Here is a 26,476-nt window from a genome sequence, read left to right as displayed (position 1 = left end):
TATTTTTCTTTAAAAGGAATGCTGTGTAATAAAGCTATGCTTTAATAAACCCAGCATTATATGAATAACATACTTCAGAGTGATCTGTATAAAACCATTGTTGCTTTAAGCTGTATATCACTTCATAATTGTACCTGCTTAAAAGTGAATGGAGTTATCAATGCTTTGTATTACACAGATCTGTTCGTGAAGTTACATAAAACGGTAAAGCATTACATTGTATTACATTAAATAGTTTCTCTCGGTGTGAGGAGGCAGATAAATTAGTTACTTTCATTTACAAATATACAGTGTATATATGTATTGGATTGTTTAAAACCACATAATAAATCATTTGACTTGAGATCAGCAGGTGTGTTATTTATAAATTCAGGCATACTGTATATTGTTCCCTTTCAAATCGAAGATGACCAACAATCTATACTTTTGGGATATGCCTGCCACAGGTCAGGTATTTACTGAGCATTACACGTCAGATCTGCCGATAGGTCCCTCTCCAGTGGCTGTGATTGAGTCTGTGTGAAAGTGCTCTCACTGCAAGTTTTCTGGAAGTTCCCCTGCAATTATATTGCTGGAAGTCGGCTTGCCACTTCCATGGAATCAGAAACTCGGCTTCTGAAGACTGAGCTATAAACTCTGCGCAACTGTGCACCATTTTAATTTTTCTTTTTTCAACAGCCTACATTGCCTGGCGACTGAAGTCTGCTTTTCTTAACCCTACAGCTCTGCTGTGTTGTGTGAATCTTTCCTCTGCTTTTTGCAGCTAAAAAAAAAAAAAGAGAGAGAAAAGAGAGACGCGTATTCCTCCATCATGACCCAGCTCTGCTGTGCTGACTCGGTGTGCGCGGCCCAAAAATAATAAAAAAAAACACTATCCTTCAGCTTCTGCTGTGTGAGTGTTAGTGTGTGTTTGTCTTTCACTGCCTGATTTCCAGCCCCTCTGTTGAGTAGATTCCATGGATAGACTGACCCACCCACCTCGGTCTCTTTCTTTTTCTTACTATACTGTCTGTGGGCTTTGCTCCACTCCACTGTAAGCTACGTGCTGCTCTGGTTGTGTGACTGCACGCGGTCCAGTACCCTCGGTGCTTACGCCCTTGGTGCTCGAGGCCTCAGTGCTTCGGTGCCCTCGGAGCTCATCCGCTCCCTGCATTGGTGCCTCTGCACCCTCGTTGCCCCAGAGCCTCAGTGGCTCAGTGAATCGGTCCCCTCTGTGCCTTGGTGCCTCAGAGACTCAGCTACGTCATTGGTCCTCTTTAGAGGAGCTTCATTGGCTGATATCTGTACTGCAGCTAGTTAGGCTACTCTGCATAAATTCACCAGTTTCTACCGACTTAACGTAACGCCGGTTCCCTGAAAGAAAAGACGACCAACAACCTATACTTTGTTCTCTTAAATTGATGAAACTAAGTTAAGCTAAGTAAATTAATTTAGTTGAAACATTCAAAAGTAAGTACATCTTTATTTTTGATATTGTGTTGAATTGTACGATGCCATTGAAAAGATCCACCAGGAGCCGGAGTCCAGATGTTCATTTTTAAAGACATTATTTGGAGGGATAAAGTCAGGATGACTGTGTATATTGACAGATTCCCCAGTTTTGTTTTCATTTAACAGCGGTTTATTCCTGCTCGGAGACTAATGTAGCTTGAAATGTTATTGGGCACTTATGAACGAGTGCTTTGCAGTGCACCGGTGTAGTGGTGATGCAAGGGCTCCAGACAATGACAGACACAAAGTTCACGTTTCAAACAATTCTTTTATTTTCTTTTTGGTCAGCTTGACCGTTGAAATAATAATGATTACTCTACCCAACTATGGGTATTGCCAGCATATAAACCAAGGGTGTTCAGTCCCAGAATAATAATACAAAACATAGACACGCAACACAGACACAGACACGTCTCCGGACAGTGAGTGCTCTAGGTGCAGGTGCAGTGATGTAACAGTAGTGTTGTAAGTACAGGTGCAGTGATTTAACAGTATTGTTGTAAGTACAGGTGTAGTGATTTAACAGTATTGTTGTAAGTACAGGTGCAGTGCAGTCCAGGTTTTAGCGTTGACTTGAAGCTGCAGCTCCGGGTTCGTATTAGTCATCTGACAAAGACAAATACAGACAGTTACAAAACAAACAAAACACTTCACTCACGAGTACTAATAGGTTGTTTCCTTTCTTGGTCCTAGCAGTAACCACATCAAAGGAACAGATTACATCATCACATCCCCAATTATACCCTTAGTCACGCCCCCTGTGTTAGCTAGTTCACTCACGTCTCCTCCCATCCATGACTGACACATCGCATACTGCTTTAGGGAGATTACTTCAGGCATTGTGACTCCACCCCCTTCTGGCTTCAGACTGACCCTGGAATGAACTGCCAGACCAACCAATACGAGTCACTCTGTTCCTGTTAAACAGCACCCTCACAGAAGAAATTTCTTGACTAGGATTAATTTGCTCTCTGTCCCAGCCAAAGGAAATCCATTTTTATTTTATAAAGATGTTCATAAGCTGTGCATTTTCTACAGTTGAGACAATTTGTTTTTTGTTTCGGCCTGTCCTAAAAGACAGTGATTTAAAATATATATATCTTCCAGTTCATTTAATTGTTCTTAATTTCATCTTTGAGCATCTTGTCCATAGATGCCATTTGATTAAGGGGTATGTTTATGAACAGCATGGCAAACAAATTGAATAATATTCACAAACTTGCAAGATGATGTGCTATAAAAAGGATCATTTGTTTAAACAGAGCATCATGCAGAGAAGACCTTGCAGTCCCTCTAACATGGTTATGTAACACTCGTGCTATGTCGATGAGCTGGTGTGAAGATTGCTAACTGGTTATTTTATTAGTTCAGTGTTGTGTTTTATGCAACCTTCAGGGTATAGTGACTTCTCGTCTTGCTTCTGTACTGAAAGCTATAAACACACTGTGCAGTGAATATTTAGATTGTATATATTAGATTATTAGAACTTTCTCAGGAACTCGCATTTTGTTAATTATTTAGAATTAAACTGATTCATTTGGTTAAACACTAAAACACGCTGCTCAATGGTTTACTTAACTGATATTTAACTTTTTTATTTTTTATAGAAGCATCTGTTGAAAGCCTAAAATGAATGGTTCTTTGTAGAAAAACGTGCAGATAGGACACAGTAAATATGGACAATTTTCTAAGTTAATTATAATCTTTTTTTTATCAGAAAAATAAACGCATGTTAAAATTTAAGAATTAGTTTGATTACTATTCATAATCATAGAAAGGGTTTGATGACCCCATTGCTTGTTGTAATACCAAATACAAATTAATCAGTTCATTTTTAAATAATAATCTATAAAAACTGTGCTAGAATGTCTTTAGTGAACCTAAACCAAGGGTGGGAAAATTATTCATTAAAGCAATTAAACTGCAATGTAATTGTAGGTTATTATTTTTATTTACTCTATTACCTATTACTTTGGTTATATTTATAATATATATAATATATATATATATAAAGTTATAAAGTTGTTTATAACTTTACTAAAATAAAATAAAAAATTTTAACATATTGTTTGAAAGAGACTCGCGATCCGCTGATATACTTTAATTTTCCGTGTTAACATAGAGAGGGATCTCATCTCTCTCTCTCTCTCTCTCTCTCTCTCTCTCTCTCTCTCTCTCTCTCTCTCTCTCTCTCTATATATATATATATATATATATATATATATATATATATATACAGTATTACTGCTGAACTCCTTTAATATTGTATGTGTTATTATTAGTAGTAGCCTAGTATATTTTCAAATAACAAACATTGAGAAGCTATGTGAGGCAGTTGGGTAGGCATTTATTTATTTATTTTTGTGAAAAAAAAGCTATAGCTATATAGGAAACAATTACGGTCAATGTTAATGGAGATCCTAATCCAAAATCATCTTCGAATTAATTTACCCGTAGTTCGTTACACACATAGCTCAATGTTACATTAATAAAGTTAGGTATAGAGTTTTTTTTTTTTTTTCAGAGATGGCGACAGCGGATTTTTTTTTAAAAAAGAAGTATTACAGAGTAAAATAAAAGCAGACCTAATAGACCTTTATGGAAAAAGAAATACAACACTAGCCTGGTCTGATACATTGCAATCAGAGTTATGAATTCCTTGGGGATCACACATGTCATAAGCCTGACACGTAAAACAGACTTATTTTAACTGTGAAAAGATCAGACACATAGAGCTTAATGGCTGAGAGAACCTCGGAGACCTCAGTCTGTTGTCTTTATATATTTGACATCTATATGCAGACTATCAGATTATGTGGTTTATTTAGACTAGCACTGTAACAAATTAAACATACATTTAAGCAAATGTGTAGGCTACTAAGCAATACTAAATGCAACAGCTTTTAACCAGATAACACAGGAGACCGGTACGGGTTTTCACATTTTAATATTCTACAGAATTTCGAAATAGGCTAGGCAACATAAAAACGTTATGATTATGATACTGTGAAAGAATTAAAGTGATGTGTGAAACTGGATGAACGGATGTCAATTGACACGGTTTTATTACAAAAAACAAACAAACAAAAACGCCTTAGTGCATTTCTGTATGCATATACAGTATATACACATGATATGTTTAAGTGCCGTTATTGTTGAAAAATAATGTTTTCTTTTTGCCAAGCAATTCATCAGTTTAACAATCTGGAAGTCCTAATACTATGGAAGAGGCGCAAAGCCACGCATAGCCTGTAGCTTTTTCTCTCTAGAGTCTTCGACAGCTGCTTGTAGATAATTATACTGTCATCGCGAGTTATTTGGAATAGAAAAGATATACTGACAGTTACCAAGCCTCGTTTTTCTCATGCATGCGTTATATGAATTTCTTTAGTAGTTAATCAATTAATGCGAGACATAACTCTGAAAAATGTAACTCTCAAGAGTACAGCTTTCCCGCGCTGTATCTATATGTGTTGCTATAGAAGCCACGGTGTTGTTTTTTTGCGGTTTTGTTGAGCAGCAGGTACATTGGGAAATTCGTTTGGAAAAAAAAAAAAAAAAAAAAAAAAAAAAAAAACAGGAATAAGGATTGAAGCAGCAGGCTGATTACGAGGTGTCAAAATTGCCAGGAGCAAAAAGGTGATAGCAATCAGGGGTGAGAATAGTATAGCATTCGTGCGGGGCAACTAATTATCCATCTCATTTGTGGAGAGCAGCATTTGAGGCAGCGCTCGCCTGCTGAACGGTGACAGATTGGCGCGGAGGAGAGGGGAGGTGTTAAAACAATGGAGCTCGACTCACAATCATTACTGCATGCTAATCAGCCACGCTTGCCTATAGACTACAGCATTTCACTTCACAGTAGAATTAGGAAAGTGGCCGAGAAACTCAAAGAACAGATAGCCTTAGAGCTGGCCAGACAGGAATACTCGATTGCTGGGGGATGAATAAATACACAGCATTTTGTAAAGGGCATATTCTTATTCACTGTTAATTTGGCATGTGCAATTAACCCACTTTAGGACAGTGTGACATCTGAGGAACAGCAGCCTCTGAAGCCTAAGATATTGGACAGTGGATATAAGCTAATAGCAGACAAAGAAACAGAATTAAGATCAGAACTATGGTTTAGATAGTCGTGGGCATTATCCAGAAAGAAGAGCTGCGAGTCAGTTGTGTAGAAATTGTTTTGTGGACACTGCAAGCATTAAAATAAAACAATAAATAAATAATAATAATAAAAAAAAAAAAAAACATTTTGAGTGGGATTTGTATTTGTGCTCCAAATATTAAAATGCTGTGGGCTGAAAATAACTTTTTTACTTTGTGATTGCATTTCATCATTAATGCAACACAACACAAGCCAATGGTTTCTTTCTAATAAACATATTGCTTATTGTTATTTCACATTGTAGTGTCATACCGATTTCACTGGTTTTCTAATCAGTCACTCTCCACCCGTGTTCTAGCCATTAGTGAAATGCACAATTTGAATGTCAGCTCACAGCTGCCTCCTCCTTACCAGGCATGAGAAATGACGATCAACAGGTGCTCTCTGCTCCCAGTCAAGAAGAACTGAAGCCGTGGAGGTCGCCTACACCAGGGAGTAGAGACCGATGCGGTTCTCCCTGTGGGCTCGCAACTCCTGGGTAGAAAGTAACAGGTAAAGAATAAAAGCACACAACGTGTTCTGAAATATTTCCAACTTTTGGCAAAGCCATATACTTCACTTCAAATGCTGTGATATTTGTTTCATTTGCATTCAAGTATGGCATGATGTACTATAGCTATGACTGTATAGCTACATTCACTAAGAATGTAGTTCTAGTTCCAGAAAAAGCTAGAAGGAGCATTTGGGACTACATAGAACCCGAAGTGTATGAAAAGAGTACAGTATGGTCACAGTGTTGAAAAGGGGTTCAAATATGTAAGGGTATGTAGTGGTCTAATAATGGTAAATTGCATTAAGACGTATAGTACAAATGACAGTATGTAAATTAATTCAATAAAACAAGTTTGAGGTTAGACACTTTCAGACATATTCTGTGCTTTAAAATTCAAGTGTGGATTATGCATTGGATATTACAACAAATACTATGACAACTACTAATACTATTACTACTGATAATAATAATAATAATAAATAATAATAAATAATAATAATAATAATAATAATAATAAATAATAAAATAAAAAGCCACTCTTAGATAACATTTTCCCAGGCTATCTACAAATAACTTTTTTCTTGGTTATCCATATTTGGTTTTGGTTCTACACTCATTATTTTATCTTAAACATAATTAAGAGGTTGAGGCTGAATTGAATTGATTTTTTTGTGCTTTGTTCATTTTAAGAAAATGAAAGGTTTTAGTTTTAAATTAACAGCATGATTTGAAACGCCGGTATTACAGTGAACAGGTATATACCACATCTCCATTCATTACACAGATAAAAATACTACTTTTTAATGATTTGCTAACATAGTAGTCTGGTGGTCAGTGCCCAGTGATGCTTACATGGGTTAGTAAATGTTATTGGATCAACTGAGTTAGAAATATATGTGCTTTATATATATTTATCTGTGAGTCTTACCAGTGGTATGAAACGAAACACTTTTATAAAATCACTCTGAATCAGCACTATAATCAACAAGCTGTATGACACTGACACTGTATTTTAATGCAGTTTTATTTGATGTCATTTGTAGAGAAGCTAAATAAAATAGCAATGAAATACACTACAATTTTAGGTTTAGATGTTTTATATGGATAGGAAGGTTAAGATTCTTTTTAAAGATCAAACACACTTAATTGGTAAATCGTATTTCAGCTCTGCATTATAGCCATGCAGATTATAACATTCCTTTAAATGCACGCCGTGACCATTTATTTATTTATTTTTCCATTTTCAGAGAGAAAATGAAGAAACTTCTTTCCAAATAGTTATCACGGCAGATTTTGCGTGAAAAGTGTAATTTTAATTCACCATGAGGGTCTATCAGATGTTCTGGAGTTTAGCAAAACTCATTTTTCATATGGGAAAACTGCCAACTGCTAAGATATCCAGCAAGCATTTTCATATAGCGATGAGAGCCAAGGCAGCATCTGCCTGTGTGTGCTAATTGGCAATTAATAGAATAATGCTCTGAAAAATAATCTAACACAAAAAATAGTATACCTGAGTGTTGACCTTAATAATACAGAATTAATTTAGTCTAAATGTACAATATTCATTTGTTTTGCTAAATATTGTCTTAAATATTTACTCCACAATTAATGACACTAGACTATTAACGTTACTATTAATATGTATTGTAGTTTGATCACTTTAATCATTAATAATATGTGTAACGATTTTCAGTCTTCTAATCTTGCAAGAGAAATATGATGATTTAAGACTGGTTTCAAAGACCCTGATTAACCTAATCTTGGATTAACAAAGGCAGCCCAAGATAAGTGCTAATCTGGGTCTGTGAACCCAACCATTAAAGTTAAAAAATATTTTACATTAACTTTATTTTTTATCCCACTCCCTTCATAAAACAATAAAAAGCCCCCTGGCGAACGTAAAAGTATTACAAACGACCAGCTTTTATGAAGTCATGTCTGTAAGCAATATTTCTAGTAGGCCAGAGTGTATATTTTTTATGATTGAACATGTAGAAACTGTACACACGGAACATACATAAGATTAATATTCAGCACAATTTTGCTTACCGATAAAAAAAAATATGCATGAGTATTATTACAGTATAAAGATATCCCTTTATGATTTTTATTATAGTGTCCCTAATTTTTATCAAAGGTGTCACCCTGAAAACCACAGGCTACTATATTGTAAATGCTTCACAACCATACATATACATTATACTCCAAACCATTTCTATAGGAAAATATATAGAATTGCATTATTTACCCTAACTGATACCATTTTATGAATTATCATAGTAGACTATCCATGCAATTATAGTAATAAAACTGTAAAATGTTACTGTGCACTAAAATCCTGCAGTAAATTGCAGTGCGCTGCTTGTGAAGTCCTGTACCAGTTTAACCGCTTTAGTGATAGGGGGCGTACGGCGTACGTGTTAAAATAAATCTCCCTGTAGCGCCGGCTGTCAGCATCCGATCATTTCATTTTTTTTTGTTAGTGTCTAGAAGGGTCTAAGCTCTGCAAATGTGAATGGTGTATCGGTCACGTAATTTAAAAAGGCCATGATTGACGTGTAAACTATCCTGTATTCGACTTCTCCGTGTCATTCAAAGTCGGATGCGGTAGTCAAACAAGCAAACAAAAAGGTCTGTATTATATTTGTTATAGTGTTTTGACTGGTGCAACTTTTGATTGATACAGCATTTTGGGAATCTAAGGTTCTATTTTTAGCAAACTTAATCTTACTTTCAATACTTATTTTCAGAAGTGATCGATCGCTATTGATTACTATCTCTGTTTGTACCGTTTCACGACACGCGGTAGTAACACAGTGCTTGGGCACGCTGTGTTTGACCAATCGCTTCCGACATTTTAGGATGCAGTATGGGAGGAGGGTTTAGTCTCTCAAAACGTGTGAATCCAATAAACGAACTGAAGAGTTTTATATTTCGGATCTTGTTTTGATTTGAGCATTTCTTCTTGGCTGTCACATTTAGCAGACTCACAGGAGCTTGTTTTGTCAAGTTGTATTTTATTTTCAACAGTTATTTTCAGAACTAGTCGTTACTGATTGCTGTATACTGTCCCAGGCTGTGCTGCACCAGCCGCGGTAATAATATTATAAAATATGTCAGTGCCCTAAAGGCTGCGAGTGAGTAATCGCTTACAAAACATTAGGACATGTGTACGGGGATTTAGATTTTATCTACATTAAAACTTTTACATATTGACCCGACGATGTTCTGTTTTAAATGTTTATTATTATTATTATTATTATTATTATTAATAATAATAATAATAATAATAATAATAATAATAATCGGTGTAATTAGATCGTCATTGAGTTACTCAATCTATACTAGTTATGATCAATTATAACTTTTCAACACTAAGTTGTGATTGTGTTACATATATATATATATATATATATATATATATATATATATATATATATATATATATATATATATATATATGTGTGTGTGTGTGTGTGTGTGTGTGTGTGTGTGTGTGCTTAGACACCTGTGAGAAATTCCACTTAAACAATGCAGTCCCAAATTCAATAATTTTTTTTTGGTTTTTAATTTGAGATTAGTAAGTACCGCTTTTTTTCTAGAATGTAATACATCAAAAAGCAAACTGCAGAATTCAAGAACAGACTGCACAAGTGAAAGCGCTCTGTTTACTTTATTTCTATGCGGAATAACTAAGCATTGCCCCGGAAGTGACCGGCGACATTGTTTTGAATGAAATCGGGCTGATTCACTGTAAGAAGTAAAGGGAGCACACACACACACACACTTGCAAGTAAAGGAAAGACGAAGTCCTAACGTGTCAGGCGATCGTTACAGGTAATTTACAAGATTTAAAATTGTATGTCATTTGGTCTAAAAGAGTATGGATTGGAAAAACAGATTGGGTGATCCAAAAAGTCCCTCATTCTGTAATGTAGGCCTACACGTTACTGTCCTTATGTGCTGTTGTTAACAAAATTAAGTGTTTACTTTTCTCTACACTGGGTTAGTAATATATTGTTCAGTTTTTGATGTATCGTTACGGTATGTTGGATTTTGGGTTAAGTCTTTGTTTACAAATGTATAACACGAGTCTGCATTTATAAACAGTCCCTAATTTGACACCTGAGGAAACTGCACTTTTGCCAATTAATCATAACACCGTGTAACAATTTTTTTTTTTTTTTTTTTTTTTTTTTTTTTTTTTGTTCCTGGGTAGTAAGTGTTACTTCCTAATTGCTTATGCCTCTAAAGTATAGAAAATGGCTATTATTCCCCACAAACTTTGCTTTTGTGACCAGGACAGTGATATTTCAAAATATCACTATTTCCAATGGGAAAACGGGCAAATGTGTGCCTTTTCGTTCACATAAAGTCAGAAAAAAACAACATATGAATCCAAATTAACACGTGTTTATACTAAATACAAAAATGACTACAAAAGATTTAGAAGTGAGTAGTTTTTCGAGATTTACGATTATACTGTATTTGCAATATAATCGTAAATCTCGAAAAACTACTCCTAAATCTTTTGTAGTCATTTTTGGTCACAAAACCAAAGTCTGTGGGGAATAATAGCCATTTTCTATACTTTTGAGGCATAAGCAATTAGGAAATAACACTTACTACCCAGGAACAAAAATTGTGTTACATAGTGTAATCGATTAACATTAAATACAAAATAAAATTTAAAAAATGGGAGACAACTCTACTGGTGAACTTAAAAGCTCTACGTTGTATGTACCGTTTATGTTTTATGTACACTGCGATTTAAAGTCAATGTACACAGGATGCTGTTGTGAATTCCTTGAATCCAAAACTTGAAACTTAATTCTGGTACTCAGTCGCAGCCAGCGTTTAACCCATTTTCCGTCGTGTAACTAACATTACTAAGACATGTGTGATGTCTTTTGTTTTGAGACTGTTAAGATACTTAAATCTGTAGTCTAAAAATAAAAATCAAACCAGGCATATCCTTGGCAGCATGATTATACATGTATAATGCATACTGTACGTTAAAAACAAATTACAATTAACAGAAATATCTTTGTGTTAGTATTTTCAGATGTTTTTGGTTTTGCTAAAAAGCAAACAAAAAAAAAAACTGACTTTCTGAAGTTATGGATTCATTTGTAAACTCGCAGAACCATACTTTTTTTGTGTCATGTGTAGTGAGGTTGCCATGGAGATATGATGTTTGAGGTCAAGCACTTCAGTTCGTAGAGCTATGCATGCCCATATAAAATACAGTGCAAGTGGCCCAACTGAAAATAATCTTTTACACCAAATCTTGTGTAAGACAGCTTAGGTCAAAGTTACAATTATAAATATACTAATAGAGGCAGGGTTGCCAGGACCTCTCCTGAATTTCCCACCAAATCGATCCTAAAAATCCCTCAAATCAGGCCCATGAAAAACCAAGCTTTTTTTTTAAATACTGAAACCTGGTTTTATACTGTTACAGGAATGTGTATTTGCCACTGGTCTATACCTCCTCACCCCCAGTTGTGAAATGATTTGTGAGGTAGTACTTATGAATGCAGGCAGTTTTTTTAAAGCAACAGTACAACTTAAACTTTAAAGCCTACCTTGAAATCAGCATGTTAGTGAATCAGCAATGACACCAAACTGCTCTTCATCTTCGGCGCCTCCTCAAGACACACCTATTCAGACACCTGTAAAACTCAACTCTTCCTTTCTGGACAATATAGCACTCTGCCTTTTATGCACTTTAACTTGAACTTATTGGCTTCCTATTTTATTGTATTTTATCCTGCACTTAACCCAATCTGTAGTATTTTGTATTTCACTTGCACTCGTATCTAACCCTGATGTAACAACTATCAACACTGTTATCTGCTCTTGAACTGCCCCGATATCAAATTGTACTGCGTTTTGTATTTGCTCTTATTAGGACTGAAGTCATTGTATTTTGTATCTTGCTTTTAATTGTACTGTAATTCTTTATGTATTTTTTGTATACAACTGTAAGTTGTCCTGGGTAAGGACATGTGCTAAGAAATAAATAAATAAATAGATGATGATGATGATCATCATCATCCTGGGTGCTGCTGCTTATGTTGATCCGTGATGTAAAACACCTTAGCATTTCACTGGAGGGCTTGAACGGTACACAGTGTATATTAATTCGTCTCAAACAGTATCTGATTCTCATTATGGTTTCTGCAGTTTCAGGTGCATTTTGTTTCTTCATTTTCTTTTAATGCAGTTGTGGTTTGAGAATGCTCGTTCCACTGTTGCGTTGGACACTGGCAGCACAAGACGGGCACGTGCCAGAGTGCTGATGTGCTCAAATCTTTTATTACCACCTGAGTCTCAAACTTCTGAAACCTCTGCCCAGAATTCTTCACTTCCAGATGTGTGCAGTCACTGTTTATTTGGTATTATTTGCCATTTGTTTACTGTAGCATCAATGTCAAGGCACACTGCTTTAAATGCCACTGCAAGCTCGTGATGCTAGGCCGTACCTGAGTGGTGGCATCGTTTGAATGCAACACTTATCTTTTTGAGGGTTGAAATATCGTCTGGCAGTTGTTTTTTAATCTCACTACAGAGACTTACTAGGTTTTCCTTGCAACGATCCTTAACTTCACTGAGAAGGACATTATTTTCAGCATGCCCACATTCCAAGGTGCAATTGTATCCCAAGGTGATGGCAGCTGTTGTAATAATGTAATCCTTGACTTTTCAGTTTGAAGCTGAGCAGGCAGAACAACCTTGGTCAGTAAAGATCAGTAACATCTTCAAGTAATTTAATTTGCTCAACATTATCACTTTCGAAAAATGTATTTACCCTGGTCAGGTCTTTTGGTATTCCCTTCAGAAAACCATTTTACAGTATCTGTCATTATACCTCTGATAAAGCTGATCATCTGTGTAGCATCGTTCCTTGTCTTTGGTCAGTGAAGCTTAAGGATATCCCATTGATCTAAAATTACACATATTGACTCTTGTCTTGAGAGCCACCTAGTGTTAGCCAGTTGAACCAGTTTGATGCATTTTTCATTTCCCAGGACATCAAACAGTTGTCTGTATTCCTGTTGCCTCTTGCTGCTATGAGCAAATCAGTTGTAAGATTCATGAACTAGAAACTCCAGGTTTCTTGGAAGCACACTGCAAGCTTTTTCTGTTGATAGATGGAGAGAGTGACAAACGCACCTCACTACAACAACTAAATGGCTGCACATCTGTAAGCTTCTATGACACTGAACAATGTCCTACCCTCACATTTGCACCATCCACACCGATGCCAATTAAATGGTCGATTGGTAATCCATCAGTATGCACTGTTTTAATTAGAATGTTTGTCAAATATTCTGTATTTGCCACTTCAACATCAGTAAGTTTGTAAAATGCAGTCACAAGTTTACTTTATGACTCATTGTAATAATGAATCATAGCACAAAGCAGATTCATTGTTGACGTCTGTACTTTCGTCAGTAACTAACGAGTGGTAGCTCTTTCCAATGTCCTAAGTAAATGAAGGAGCGAGGACCCGTTTTATTAATGCAGTGCATTTGGTCCTGTGCATTTTGATCTGTTTCATTATGTCTGATTTAGGGTCACGAGATGTCAGCATTTCTGTCAGGTGATTGACGGAGGAGATAGAGCCATATTCTCAGAGGAAAACCGCTGTTTTTTTTAGCTTGTTTGAGTGCTTGGTATTGCTGGCGCCACAAAACGTGCCACGGAACACGTTTTTGCTTCGCTATCCAGCTTAACGCACTTCTGGTGTTTCACCGAGTTTGCATGAGCTAACAAGTTTTTTTGAGCGTTTTCAGAATTGCACTGGCAGTACTTGCAACAAGTTGAGAAATCGTTTCGAGAAACCGGGGATACCCGTCATGTAAATACATAAATAAATATTACCGATGTAGAGCTGCACTTCTCTCATAGAAAAAGCAAAGTAATAATGCCGAGAAATCATTGTCCGATAATAAAAAAATAATGTAAACATAATCATTTATTGAGTAATCTAAAATGTTTAGGCCATTGCACATCCAACGCGACCGGAGCAAATAAATTAATAATAATCCTTTTGATTTCAATTCTCAAATGTACACCACAGATGAGGTGAACAACATAAAACCTTACTGTACAGGAGTTTCCATTTTACAGTATTTCTGAAATGACTGGATTATAATAGCTAACACAGATGTTGCAGTTTAAAATAAAATACATGAAATATAACAAGATAGGCCTATTATGTGAAATAATGTAATGTCGATCCTTTTTACAAATTTGGGCAATACTGAAATTCATAATAGGATTAAAAAAAATAATTTAAGCTACAGAATTGCACTGTAATAAATATTCTTTTTTTGTAGTTACAGGCATTCGTAAAATTTAAGCTTATGGCTTCAACTCACCTTTCAAGAAAATAATTTAGAATACAAACAGTTTTTTATATTTTAGTTGATATTTTTCTTTTGGCATTTTGATTTATTATTTTGACAGTTTTTGTTTTACTGTTTTTACATTTATGAGGGCTGTGTGAGTGGTTTAACCTGATTAGCATTCATATTCTGAATTATTTTCCTCAGTAGCACATCACTAGCATAGATAAAGTGAAGTTTCGAGCGAGCGAGGGTTGAAAAATAAATGTTCCTTGGTTATTCCAGGGAAGGAGGTGTACATTTTTCTGTACAGCACGTGCGGAAGGTGAACACGCCCCACCAGTCATGTGCTTATATATTTCACTCAAACAAAATTTCGCCCTGGCCACTTAAAAAATCCCCCAGTCTGGCAAGAGTGATAGTGGTCTGAATTTTGATACAGAGCAGACCATGGGGAACACAGTGATGCAATAATTTGTCCATAGGAGGCACTGTTGAACCCCTTTTGTGGATATCTAATAGTTAATTAAATGAGCATTTTTTTGCGACCTTTGACCATTTATTCAGCATCGTATTAACCATTAATTAACCATGTCAACAGCAGCATCTATAAACCGTTTTATTTATAAGGCTATTAAAGGGTTAAAAAAGACTGCAAATCTTTAGTAGATGGTTGAAAATACAACACTTTCTTTTATTAAACATGTACGGTGTTCAGAAAGCACAGAGACAGATTTTGTACATTGTATACCATTTAAAAGTTCTGATGTTGGTGATTTTCTGTTGATTTAAAAACCCACTGGGCATTGTGTGGCACTTTCAGCCAAAATCATGTGTTTTCTCACTTCTATCATATTGCAATAATGAAGATTGCCGCATTCTGACATGTGTATCTAGAGATCCATATCTTGTCACACCATTGCTCAAATGCAATATTGATGACTGACAAGCTGCAAGTTAATTAGCACAGAATTTACCATTTAGGATTTTTATTTGTTACTAGTCCTATTTGTACATTAAGAAAATTCTTTTAGTATGGATTTTTGCATATTTTGTGAGAAAAACTCACAAAAGACAGGTGCCATTCAGTAACAATTAATAAGATTGATTTGACTATATAAAACTTTCTCTGTCCAACTTCAAACTGTTTGTGTGTGGGATGGGGTAACCATAAAAAGAAAAATAATGCAAAGCATAGAAAGTCTGTTAATTAGCAAGGAAGACAGGCTCTTGAATTAGTATGTGGTGTTAATTAGCAGGAAGTCTGATGTTGTGTTGTACTTACCACCAATATTTTTGACATAAGGAAAGATTGAGGGTGAATTATAGGATGATAATTGACTAGAGTTTCATGGTTAGTAACTTTCTTGTATTTGTCTTATTTTTTATAGAAACATGGACCGACTTCTGCGACTTGGGGGCGGTATGCCTGGACTTGGGCAGGTTAGTATCAGTTCTATGATAACAACACCCCCATCATAGATTTGTTTATTTATTTCTTTTTGTCAAGATAAGGTTGTTTGCACAGTTGGAGAATGGAACTATATAGTTTAGATTCAAAATTGAAGCTATACTGTATGTAATCTGTAGCCCTATTTCCATCCATATATCGAGCGAGTTTATAGTTTAAGCTGCAAAACCAGCAGCAACATAAGGTAGAAATAACAGTTAATGCAGATTCTGCAGTGTAAAAGGAGTTTCTCAGTTACGTTTAATGTCGTCATAGCCTAATTTGCATGTGTCACAAAGTTTTTGGCTTATTTGCTAGACAATTTTTCAGTACATTTTTTTCGCTCACTAGTACCAAGTAAACATGCTAAAACATGTCAACCCCTATTCCCATTGTAAAGTAGCTCTGTGATTTGTAAAAAAAATACATTAGTTTCTTGCAGCGTTGGGTCCCTGTATAGAAAATCTCCTTCAAGAACGCTTCTGTTTGGAAGACTCCTTTTTCTGTTGCTGTGCGAGCTATCACCACCGTTAAAATTATTAAACACAGGTGGCCATCATGTCCATTTAAATTGGTTTAATTTAGTTTTGAATCAGACTTTAAAAAAATGAAAGAAAATAAAAACAAATCCTGTACGAATGGAGTATCTTGACTTTAAAGGAGCATCAATACACACTCAAATAACTCACACATGAGAACATTAAGTTTGCGCCACTTTACTAATGGTATAAACTACAAAAAATAAATTACAAATGTCCCTCTGTAATTTCTGAACTGCTGGTCCAGTACTATAATATGGAGGTTTTATATAATCATTTAAACCTTGAAAACAGATTTGCTGCTTATGCTGAATGTTTGTAACCCTCATTTCGGAATGATGAGGCATAGTTGTTTCCCACTGTTTTATCCTTGTGTGCAAAAGCTGCAAATTGTTACCTCCAATTTTTGGTGGCATATCGGTTCGTCCAGCAGAAGGGAAGAACAATAAAAAGTCATGCATTTGCAAAGCTTTATATATTTCAATTCTGATCTTGGAGAGTGACTTTGGCACAAAAAAACAGTGATGACAGTAGTAGAAAGGAGATCTCAACAAGAGTCCCAAAGGAGAGTCCCATAAGGGGCTGCCTGAGTGCCATCTAAACAGTTTGTTAAGGTTGTGAACAGTCTAATTTATGTAAGGCTATCATGTCAGAAAATACATTTAGTAGCAGTCTCTGTTTAGTTATGCAAGTTACTGACAGTCATGTTGTTATCATTAGTTTAAAACCTGATCAGTAAAATACTTTGTGTAGTGACTGTAGTAGTATTATCAGATAAATTGTCTTTGTAGTATATTTTAATATTTAAGTGGCCGAGGCAAAGTAAATCTAAACCTTTTCCAAAAACGGTACAAACGGCTTATGTTTGATTCATGCTTTCATGTTAACGTGCATGTGAACTGCTCCAAAAAAAAATGTCAAAACTCTTTTGTTGTTGTTAGTAACAGCTTGTGGTGAAGTTCTGTATTGCCATTAAGGAAAGCAGGCTGTCATTTTGGTCGCACCTTTTTAGTCTGCTTAACCCTTTCATTCATGAAATATTAAATAGCTGGCAAAAAATAAATAAATCTAAAACATTAGTTTTGGGCACAAAATAAATCTTTTTTTTTTTTTTGTGCCCCCCCCCCCCCCCCCCCCCCCATCGGTTCACATGAAGTCGCAGTGCATGAAAGGCCTAAGAGGATGGGATTCCTAGATGATCTTGTTGGTTGTGTGATGTCTGTGTGATGTCTTTGTGAAGGCAGTTTGCATTCAGTCCATACATGTAATCACTGTACTGTAAGTTGCTTGTTGGATAGTGTCATCAAAAATGATTGTGAGTGCTGTGACTAATCTAGTGAGCAGATTTGAGACTGGGGCTGGGGGTGAACATATCACATTTATCACAGAGTTAGGAAACTATATTGATTATGTTATGGCATCTGGTTGTACCACTGAAATTGAACAAAACAATAAGACCACAGATCGCGTGTCATGTTTGGTTATATTTTCTATACAGTACTGTTGAGAGCGTTGCATTGGGATAGTTTACAGCAGTCTTATGCTAAAAGCATTTTGTCTACCATGTCTTAAAACATTTGATCTATGCTTCTCACCTTTACACAATTGGCAAAGACTAAAGCAAAACATGCATTTAAAGGGTTAAGGCAGCATGAAAGAATTCATTCCCACTTTAATGACCTAGCCTTGCTGGGCTGGGACGACAGGGAACATGCTCCTGACTTGTACTGAATTTGCCAATTAACACCTTCTATAACACGTTGCCTCTGCACATCACAGAAGCAGGGACACGAGTACTGGTTTACATGCAGCTTGTTTTCCACTTTTGCGCTTTGAATATTCAGTACTTAAAAGATTTAATTGAACTCTCTTCTGGTTCATTTGGGAAACCAGTTGAAAAACAAGAACATTAAACTACCATTTCCAGAAGGTCTGGAAGTCTGTTACTCTATATAAACCTCTGGAGAGAGAAATAAAACAGAAATTAATTTAGTTGTATTTTCCTTTTAGATTAAGCCAAACTTGGATGCTTTTGAGTTTAAAAGTAGAAATTCAAACCAGTGAACCCCCCCCCCCCCCCCCCCCCCCGTTTAACACAGCAAACAATTAATTAAAAACATATGAACGCAATTTAGGCTATATTTAAATGCAGTTCAAATATTGCTGTTCCGAAGCTGGAAAAATAGATCAACAGTATTCAATATACTGTATTCTTGCTAAGGACACTGCTCAAGGGAGGTTAATAATTTAAATAGAAACACATTATGTGTAATACACATCCTTGTACAACTATTGCTCTTAAAAAAAAATCTGCATCATTTGAGTGTAAAATAAATATTGCTAGTGAACTCAGTGGTCCAAAGTGACACTTCGTTCACATTTTATTTGATTAAAATATAATAAAAAGAATTTCTAAATAATTGATACCAGTTCACACCATGGAAAAGGTGGGGTAATCTAACTAATAGTGCTAACAAATTTGCAAAAAGGTCTGAAAAGATAACACTTTGAGGTGTTAGCTTTGTGCTGTTATAATGGCAAATGCCTTTTTTTTAACACTTTGTCAACAAGAGGAGCATAAAGCTCATTTACTAACAAAGCAATACATTTTACAGTTATGACCGGTTTAATTCTGAGGTCATTTTAATAATGCATGAATTTGAAGTATGCTAATAAATATAACTTATGTAGGATACTTGCATATTTGTCGGTTTGCTGGTGAAAATCAGACTGTATAGTGTTTTAAAACCGTCTGCCCAGCGTAAGTTATAATGCCTTTTATGCAGGTCCGTCCATAATTTTTTTTATTACACTATAAAATTAAAAATACAGAGTTATGTTCAGTGTTGTAACTTATATAGACAATTTTTTTTTTTTTTTTTTTCAAAACGTCAATGAAGTCTTGTGAATAACGGTATGTTGGGAAGTAACATAAAAGACATTTCACGTATTTGGGGATGTTAATGAAGGGCATTGGCAGTCCGTGACATCACCAATGGAAAATATTCTCATTAGGCAGTGTGCAAATAAGGTTCATGGTGAGTAAACTCACCGATGTGGCAGGGATCCAACATATGGTGATGTTCATAATAAAACGAAGTGTGATGCTGCTTCGGGGCACTGATAGAGTGCACTAGGTTTTATTAAAATGGAACACTTCTGAAAGAGGGGGTGGGGATCAGTGAAAAAAATTATACAACTGACAGATTTAATTCAAATTGTGTGTGTGTGTGATATATATATCATAATAATATTATATTATATATATATATATATATATATATATATATATATATATATATATATATATATATATATATATATATAAAGCAATAAGGCACAACAGGGTGTGGGATTTACTGTAATAGCCACACGCCCCGGGTGTGTTATAAGACATGAGGTGAAGCCGCATATTATAAAATGGGTGCACTAACTAAATAGAAAGAAAAAAAAAAAATCTAAAAACATGTTTTAATTAACAGTCACTTTTATTAAATATCCTTCAGCCTCTGCCTGACCTGAGAAAGTCTCTTAAAGCTCAGTAATAAAATAAAAAATGCAGTAATTAAAAAATATATGTATATTTTTTAAATCAACATTAAACTGATTAAAAACAAGAAGCACTATTTATAGATGTTAAATTGAACACTGCCATTGAAATTGCAGTTTTGAAGATTTACAGGTCCTTTTTTTAGATTTTCATTCTGAACAGTAAGTGGAGCTGCAGCAAGCGATTTCGAGCAACAAGGTGTTTGTTCATTACTGTTCTTATTGTTTTTCTGAGGTTGCAGGACCGAGTGTGGCTCCACTGTTTGCGATCACTTGAAGACGGCGCCCAGTAATTTGAAGGCTTCCCTCACAACTGTTACCAGTGACACATTGTTTTCCGTGTTTCAAGCCCTGCTTTGCTAAGGACGTCTAGGATGTAAATAAAAACTCGAGGCACTGGCTTCAGGGATTTTACTAATATATTTTTTCAAACTTACTATGGGGCAGAGAGGATTTCCGGGGATGGAGTAAATGAAGCCTGCGAGTTTTTCTTTATTAGATTCATTATAATTCTTGTGGTTTTTTTGGTTTGTTCATTCAATTTTAAAGTGAAATGTTCCTGGCCGTTTTCCTCATGGTAAAGCACAAATGAGTCTGCTTTTAACACTAGAACCATCATGCGGGTCATTGTGATCCATTTTCCATTTAAAATGTTAATTATTCGTCTGTTGTAGGTCTTATGTGTGTGTCAGTTTTTTTTTTTTTTCACTTTTCCTAAATATACGAATGAAATATCCTGATGCCGTTTGATAGCCAGAATCGCAAAAATGATAAAGTTATAAACAGTTCTACCTAGAACCGCCATGAAGGTCAATGTGACCAATGCATTCCAATACATGTCTTTTTTTAATATAACGTAAAATATTGTATTATTTTTGTAAATGTAACAAACAAGACACGCACCCTCCTCCTAGCACACGTGTTTGTTTTTTTTTCAATCCTTTGTTTGTAGAGACAGAGATTGCTATGATAGTGGATTTGTCAAGATGCCAACTCAGTGAAAGCCTAGTTGCTTATTTTTAATGTACCTTGGAAACAACAATCCTTTGTTTTGTTCCACAAATGCAACTGGGAATATATCAGAAGGAAATATTTAATCTTGAAAGTTGTCATTTTGATTGGAATATGGCAAGCTGCACTCGGATACATACAGCAAACTGAAATGACAGGTAGGATAACAACTTATGTGCCTAATGTGAAACATATTTTATATATTCTTTTTTTATATTGCTTTTAGAAAAAAAAAACATTTAAGTTTTGCAGGTTTGTATGTACCAGTTTACACGTATTTACACAGTGGTGTTCAATGGAACTGCGTCTGTGTTTACAACACAGCTCCTGGATGCAGGCACAGTCAGCTGGCAGACGCGTACGCTCCTCCATAGAGTACAATGCCGACCTCATACCGGAAGTAGTGTTATATTTTATTTTTATGCAGTATTAGGAACAATGATTTTGGGTTTATAGTTTTGTGTGTACATACACTCGTTTACACCTGTACACGGGTATATGTACATACCCGTTTCTTTTGCAGTGTGTATTTTATTATATTTTTTCACTGTTTGTAGCCGTGCTGTATATGCGCTTGTTATAAAAAATAAAGCATTGTTTAATTTTCCATTTAAGTATGGTGTTTCTGTGATGCAAATGTTAGATATGATGTTCATGAATACAACTTTTCAGTTGTATCCAATAGTATGTCTTTCATTTTAATAATGAAGCACTTTAAAAATGTATGGGTCAAAAGTGACCCGCGTGGTGGTTCTAGTGTTAAATCACACAGATCTTCTTTGACACGTCAGGCCATATTTAGTTGCACATCGAATCAAACCTTTCTGACAAGGCCTGCAACAGTGCTGGGGAGGTTTTTAATTTTTTTTAAATCGTCCTTTATGATCAGGGGGTAGCGACAGGAGGTATCCGTGCCAGATTTGCTGTACTGCTTCACAGTGGAAATAAAGATGTGGTTTGTTTAAAAAACGGTTAAGACAGGCTCGTAGGGTCACATACTTGAGATAGGGTACTCCTGTCCCTCTGAGCTATGGACAGTGGCATAAAACTCCCGTAGCAAATAATTTAGATCAGGCAGATGAATTACTTTTGAAATCAGTATTTAATGATTTTTGTTTTAGCCAGTCAAATAGGACACTCGATGCCCAGACAGTGGTCTTTTGTGTATGGAGTGAGATGTGCACCTGTAAGCACAGAGAGTTTTGTGATAGATAGGTGTCTGCTTTGAAAAGTATCACACACAGGATACTTACAGACAAATCTGTGACTAGCATACATAATTATATTTGTTCTGTTATTTGTTGTTGGTTCAAATTTTGTGCACTTTTTTGTATTTTGAAGTTCTCAAATAGTTATAAAATACATAACGAATTTGTTTTTGGTTATTTTTTCCACTTGTTTTCTTTGTTAGGGGTATCTTACTGATTTACAATAAGTTTGGAACCTGAGTGATTGCTCTAAAACCACTCCAACTCAACACAACAAATAATTTAGTGAATGTTTTGGCATTTTTTGTACCTCTCCTCAAATAACTGGATGGAGTGCTTTTTACCCTTCTTATTTTTATTTTTTGTTCATGAGGGAGCCAAGATATACAATATTTAATGTAGAGTTGTCCTTGGCAGTCCTCAGCCAGAAACCTGTTTTCGAGGGTAAAATGAAGAGAAAATGTCATACCCGATCATTTTGCATTGGTAGTAAGTGGATCACGTTTAGGGAGCCAAAGCATTTGTGGGACAGACGGCTCATTAACATAATTTGCATATTTTTTAAAGCAGAGACAATTTTCTTTTCATGGATAGCAAGATATTTAGTGAGCAAGTAGACTGAATGAAGTTGTCCTACACAAACTTCCCTTCTCTAGTTTTAAAAAATATATATCAAATGGATCACTGTGGCAAATTGCCCCGCCTCTGTGTGTATTTTGGTTGTATGTTGTGAATTAATGTTGGTGTATAGTCATTGGTACACAGGATATAAACGGGTCTGTGTAACACAAGTGTTTAAAATGTATATTTGAATTTAGGCACAAGGATTGCACAACACTTCACGTGCAAGTAAAATGTAATAGTATGTGAGCACAGGGAATTGCACTTTATTAATTCACATGCAGTTGTACCGCGACTCCAATTGAATGTTTGATTAGCAATCGAGTCTCGGTACAGCTGCATAAAAGCAGCATGTTTTCACTCACTCGGGGTTGTGTGTTCGGTGAGTGGAGAACGGGATTGGAGACGGAGGTTATAATAATAATAATACGTAATAGTTAAAATATCAGCTCGCTGTGTTTGTCTGTGTAGTTCGCTTTGTTTGTCTCTTTAATTTGGCAAAGTGCTGTGTCCCGTGTTTTTGTTTGTTACAACCTTTTTATTTACAGTTCTGTTCATTCATTAAATGCTGAGCAAAACCAATCGCTTAGCTCCACCCAACTCCACCTCTCTGTTGTTTATTTCCTGGTTCCTGTTTCTGGTCTGACGTCGCCCACTACAGCCATCTTTGTGACAATCACTGATACCAAATCAAATATATTCAGCTGTAAACAGATATATTGTTGCCCAAAATACATTTATGCAATAGATGGTTAAAGAAGAAAAAAAAAAAGAAAGTTACATACTACAGAAACCTCTGAATCCTCTGTTAAAATCTTGGTAAACCTGCATATTAATGAGTTGCATGTTATACAAAGACCAAAGACTATTTAACACAAATTCAAGCTATAATCATTTACCTGTCTTTCCCCCTCCCCCATTCGTATTTTTCACATCAAATAATGTGTGTTTTGTTGTTTTTATTTTTTTAAGATAAAGGTGTCAGTTTATTAGCTATGAAGCTGTGTGTATGTTTGTGTGTGTGTGTATCTATCTATCTATCTATCTATCTATCTATCTATCTATCTATCTATCTATCTATCACTGTAGCTTTGGGGCCTTTATACCCATTACAGTTTAATAATACAGTAATAAAGCAGCTAAGTGTACAAACCTTAGTTCCTGTTTTAGTATCAAAAGTATACATGGTTTATTAAAATATGCAACTCAGATAAAAACAAAGCATTTGTGGAGCAAGGTAATAATCAACTGTGCTATTCAATGCACCATATTTTTATATTCTTGTATTTCTATAAAGTATTCAGGGTATTGTTGGAAACTTCACTCATGAATCAATTATAAATCAATCTGTGACCCCCTTATGTAGTGTATGTCTTGCAAATATATTCATATATAAATTTACTTTGTTTATAATTATATGAACATTATCTGATGAGATGTCATATCCCCCCAACCCCCCCCCCCCCCCCCCCAAAAAAAAAAAATGCAGATACAATCTAGCATTCTGTATTCTTGTCTGTGACCAGAGTATTGATGGTATATTTTTATTGATGGTATATTTTTTTCTTTTTATTTAGTGCAAGACATATAGATGTGTATTTTGTTCACAGCTTTTGTACCTGGGGAGAGTGAATGCACTCCTCTCCTGCTGTATCTATGGTAGATACCTGCAAAGTGTTCCCACTGCCCCAATCTACAAGTTATCTTTAGCTTTGCGTTGCCAGTGCCCGGAAGATTGCCATTTGCTTTGTTTATTTGTCACTGAGCCCAGTGGTGTTTATTTCACACCACTATTAGAAGCGCACAGGTAATTGGTGAATGAAGTACTTTTGACAAGCGGAGAAGGGTATGGGTTTGCCCATTAGTATCTCCTATGAATAATATTGTAAACCACTGCACAACAGTTAATGAGAATATAGCACTAAAAAGCTTTTGCATGCCTTCTCTAAACATGATGGTGTATGCATTCAGTCAAATACTTTGGTTTGAACAAATGTTTAGATGGCAGAGTCCTGTGTGTTTTTTTTTTGTTTTTTGCTTTTTTTTCCCCTAACTTGATCTATTAATAAAAAATAACAGGAAACAATCAGAACTGATTGCTTGAAAAATGCCTCTACTGTATTTAATAATCAGTTTCGCTTCATAAAATCCACAGCAGGCAGAAAGAGATAGATTTGACTTACTACAGTATGTAAATGTAGTATTCCTGTTTTACATATTGGCTGTTATATAGTTTGGGATTATTATTATTATTATTATTATTTGTTATTATTATTGTTATTATTATTATTATTATTATTTGTTTCATTGGTAGCTCTAAAAACCTGGGAGTCTAAATCCTAAATTTTTTTTTTTTTTTTGAACAATGAAAACAAAAACCCTGCTAATAACAGTAATAATCAGTAAACAGTAATTATCAAGTAAAAATCAAACATCAAAACCTGTGCCATGATCGACTTGCTCTGTGCCATTTATTGAAATGTTCAATACAACAGAACCCGGGGTTGCATTCGCAACCACTGCACATTTCTCTTGTGTTCTTTCTTTTTTCATTTTCAGAGCAGTCCCTGCACCTCTGTTGCAGTCTCTGCTTCCCTTGTGTTGGAGGGATAGTCACAAATGCGTGTACACAGCTACTTTGCACAGGAATTGTGATGGACCTGGCTGCCGCAGATACCTGCTTCATGTCCTGTACCCAGTGCTGTGTTTTGATAGTATTTCGGCACAGCACTGCCATTTCAAACCAAACACCTTCCTGTTTGCAGCTGGCTTGCCTGTAAAGTAGCTGCAAGCTCTTTTGTTTGTACAGTTTGTGCTGTTCTTGGTTCCACATCCTCTTCATCCTCATTGCTGAGTGATAAGTCAGCATCACTGTCGCTGGTATCGAAATCCTCCGAACCAACTTCAGTCCCGTTGCTCATTATAGAAAGACCACGTCCGTTATCATGTTTAGCTTTTGCTAAAAACTGTATAAACTACAACTAAACAAGTAAAACTAATAATAAACCGAAATTTTTTATAAAATAAACACTATATATATATATATATATATATATATATATATATATATATATATATATATATATATATATATATATAGTGTAGATGTACATGTGGACGTCATGGTGTTGAAGTGGTGAAGCAATCTGTCACTTCCAGCCCCTCAATAAATATTTAGAAATCCGGAAAAAACTAAACAAAAACGGTAAAAAAAACACATTAAATTCATTGAAAAGTTTCGACCTAGAAATCTTTCTCAGTGTCGTCAGTGTTAAATTGACATTTTAACAATGGCCGTAGTAATAAAACTGAAAGTAATTGACATCAGAATTAAAAACATATTTTCTTCCTAGGGCCCACCAACTGATGCCCCTGCAGTGGATACTGCAGAACAGGTGTACATCTCTTCCCTTGCTTTGCTAAAGGTAAGGGCATACAGATTTTGTTTTAGTTTATTTATTTTATTTATTTAAAAAAGTATTTGTAGAGAACAAGTTGACACTGTATTCTGTGATACTGTGCAACACATACTGTGACATGTCAATCTTTTTTGCCTTTCAATACAGAGTCATATATCACCTTT

General features: G+C 35.4%; 1 protein-coding gene across 2 annotated transcripts in view; it reads left to right on the top strand.

Annotated features, from left to right (window-relative positions):
* Nucleotides 1-8,624: 8,624 nt before the first annotated feature.
* Nucleotides 8,625-26,476, top strand: part of LOC121322303 (26S proteasome non-ATPase regulatory subunit 14-like) — a 30,378-nt gene continuing 12,526 nt past the window's right edge. The window contains exons 1-3 of one of the 2 annotated variants that reach the window (XM_041262088.1): nt 8,625-8,789; nt 15,907-15,958; nt 26,247-26,318. In XM_041262088.1, the coding sequence (XP_041118022.1) occupies nt 15,911-15,958; nt 26,247-26,318 (120 nt within the window). In that variant the 5' untranslated portion in view covers nt 8,625-8,789; nt 15,907-15,910. Of the gene's footprint in view, nt 8,790-9,866; nt 9,996-15,906; nt 15,959-26,246; nt 26,319-26,476 lie in introns of those variants that run through there. The other variant, XM_041262087.1, reaches the window with a different exon arrangement.

Source organism: Polyodon spathula, chromosome 10, assembly GCF_017654505.1.
Source record: "Polyodon spathula isolate WHYD16114869_AA chromosome 10, ASM1765450v1, whole genome shotgun sequence".
Classification (NCBI taxonomy): Eukaryota; Metazoa; Chordata; class Actinopteri; order Acipenseriformes; family Polyodontidae; genus Polyodon; species Polyodon spathula.
This window is presented reverse-complemented; position numbering and strand designations above follow the sequence as displayed.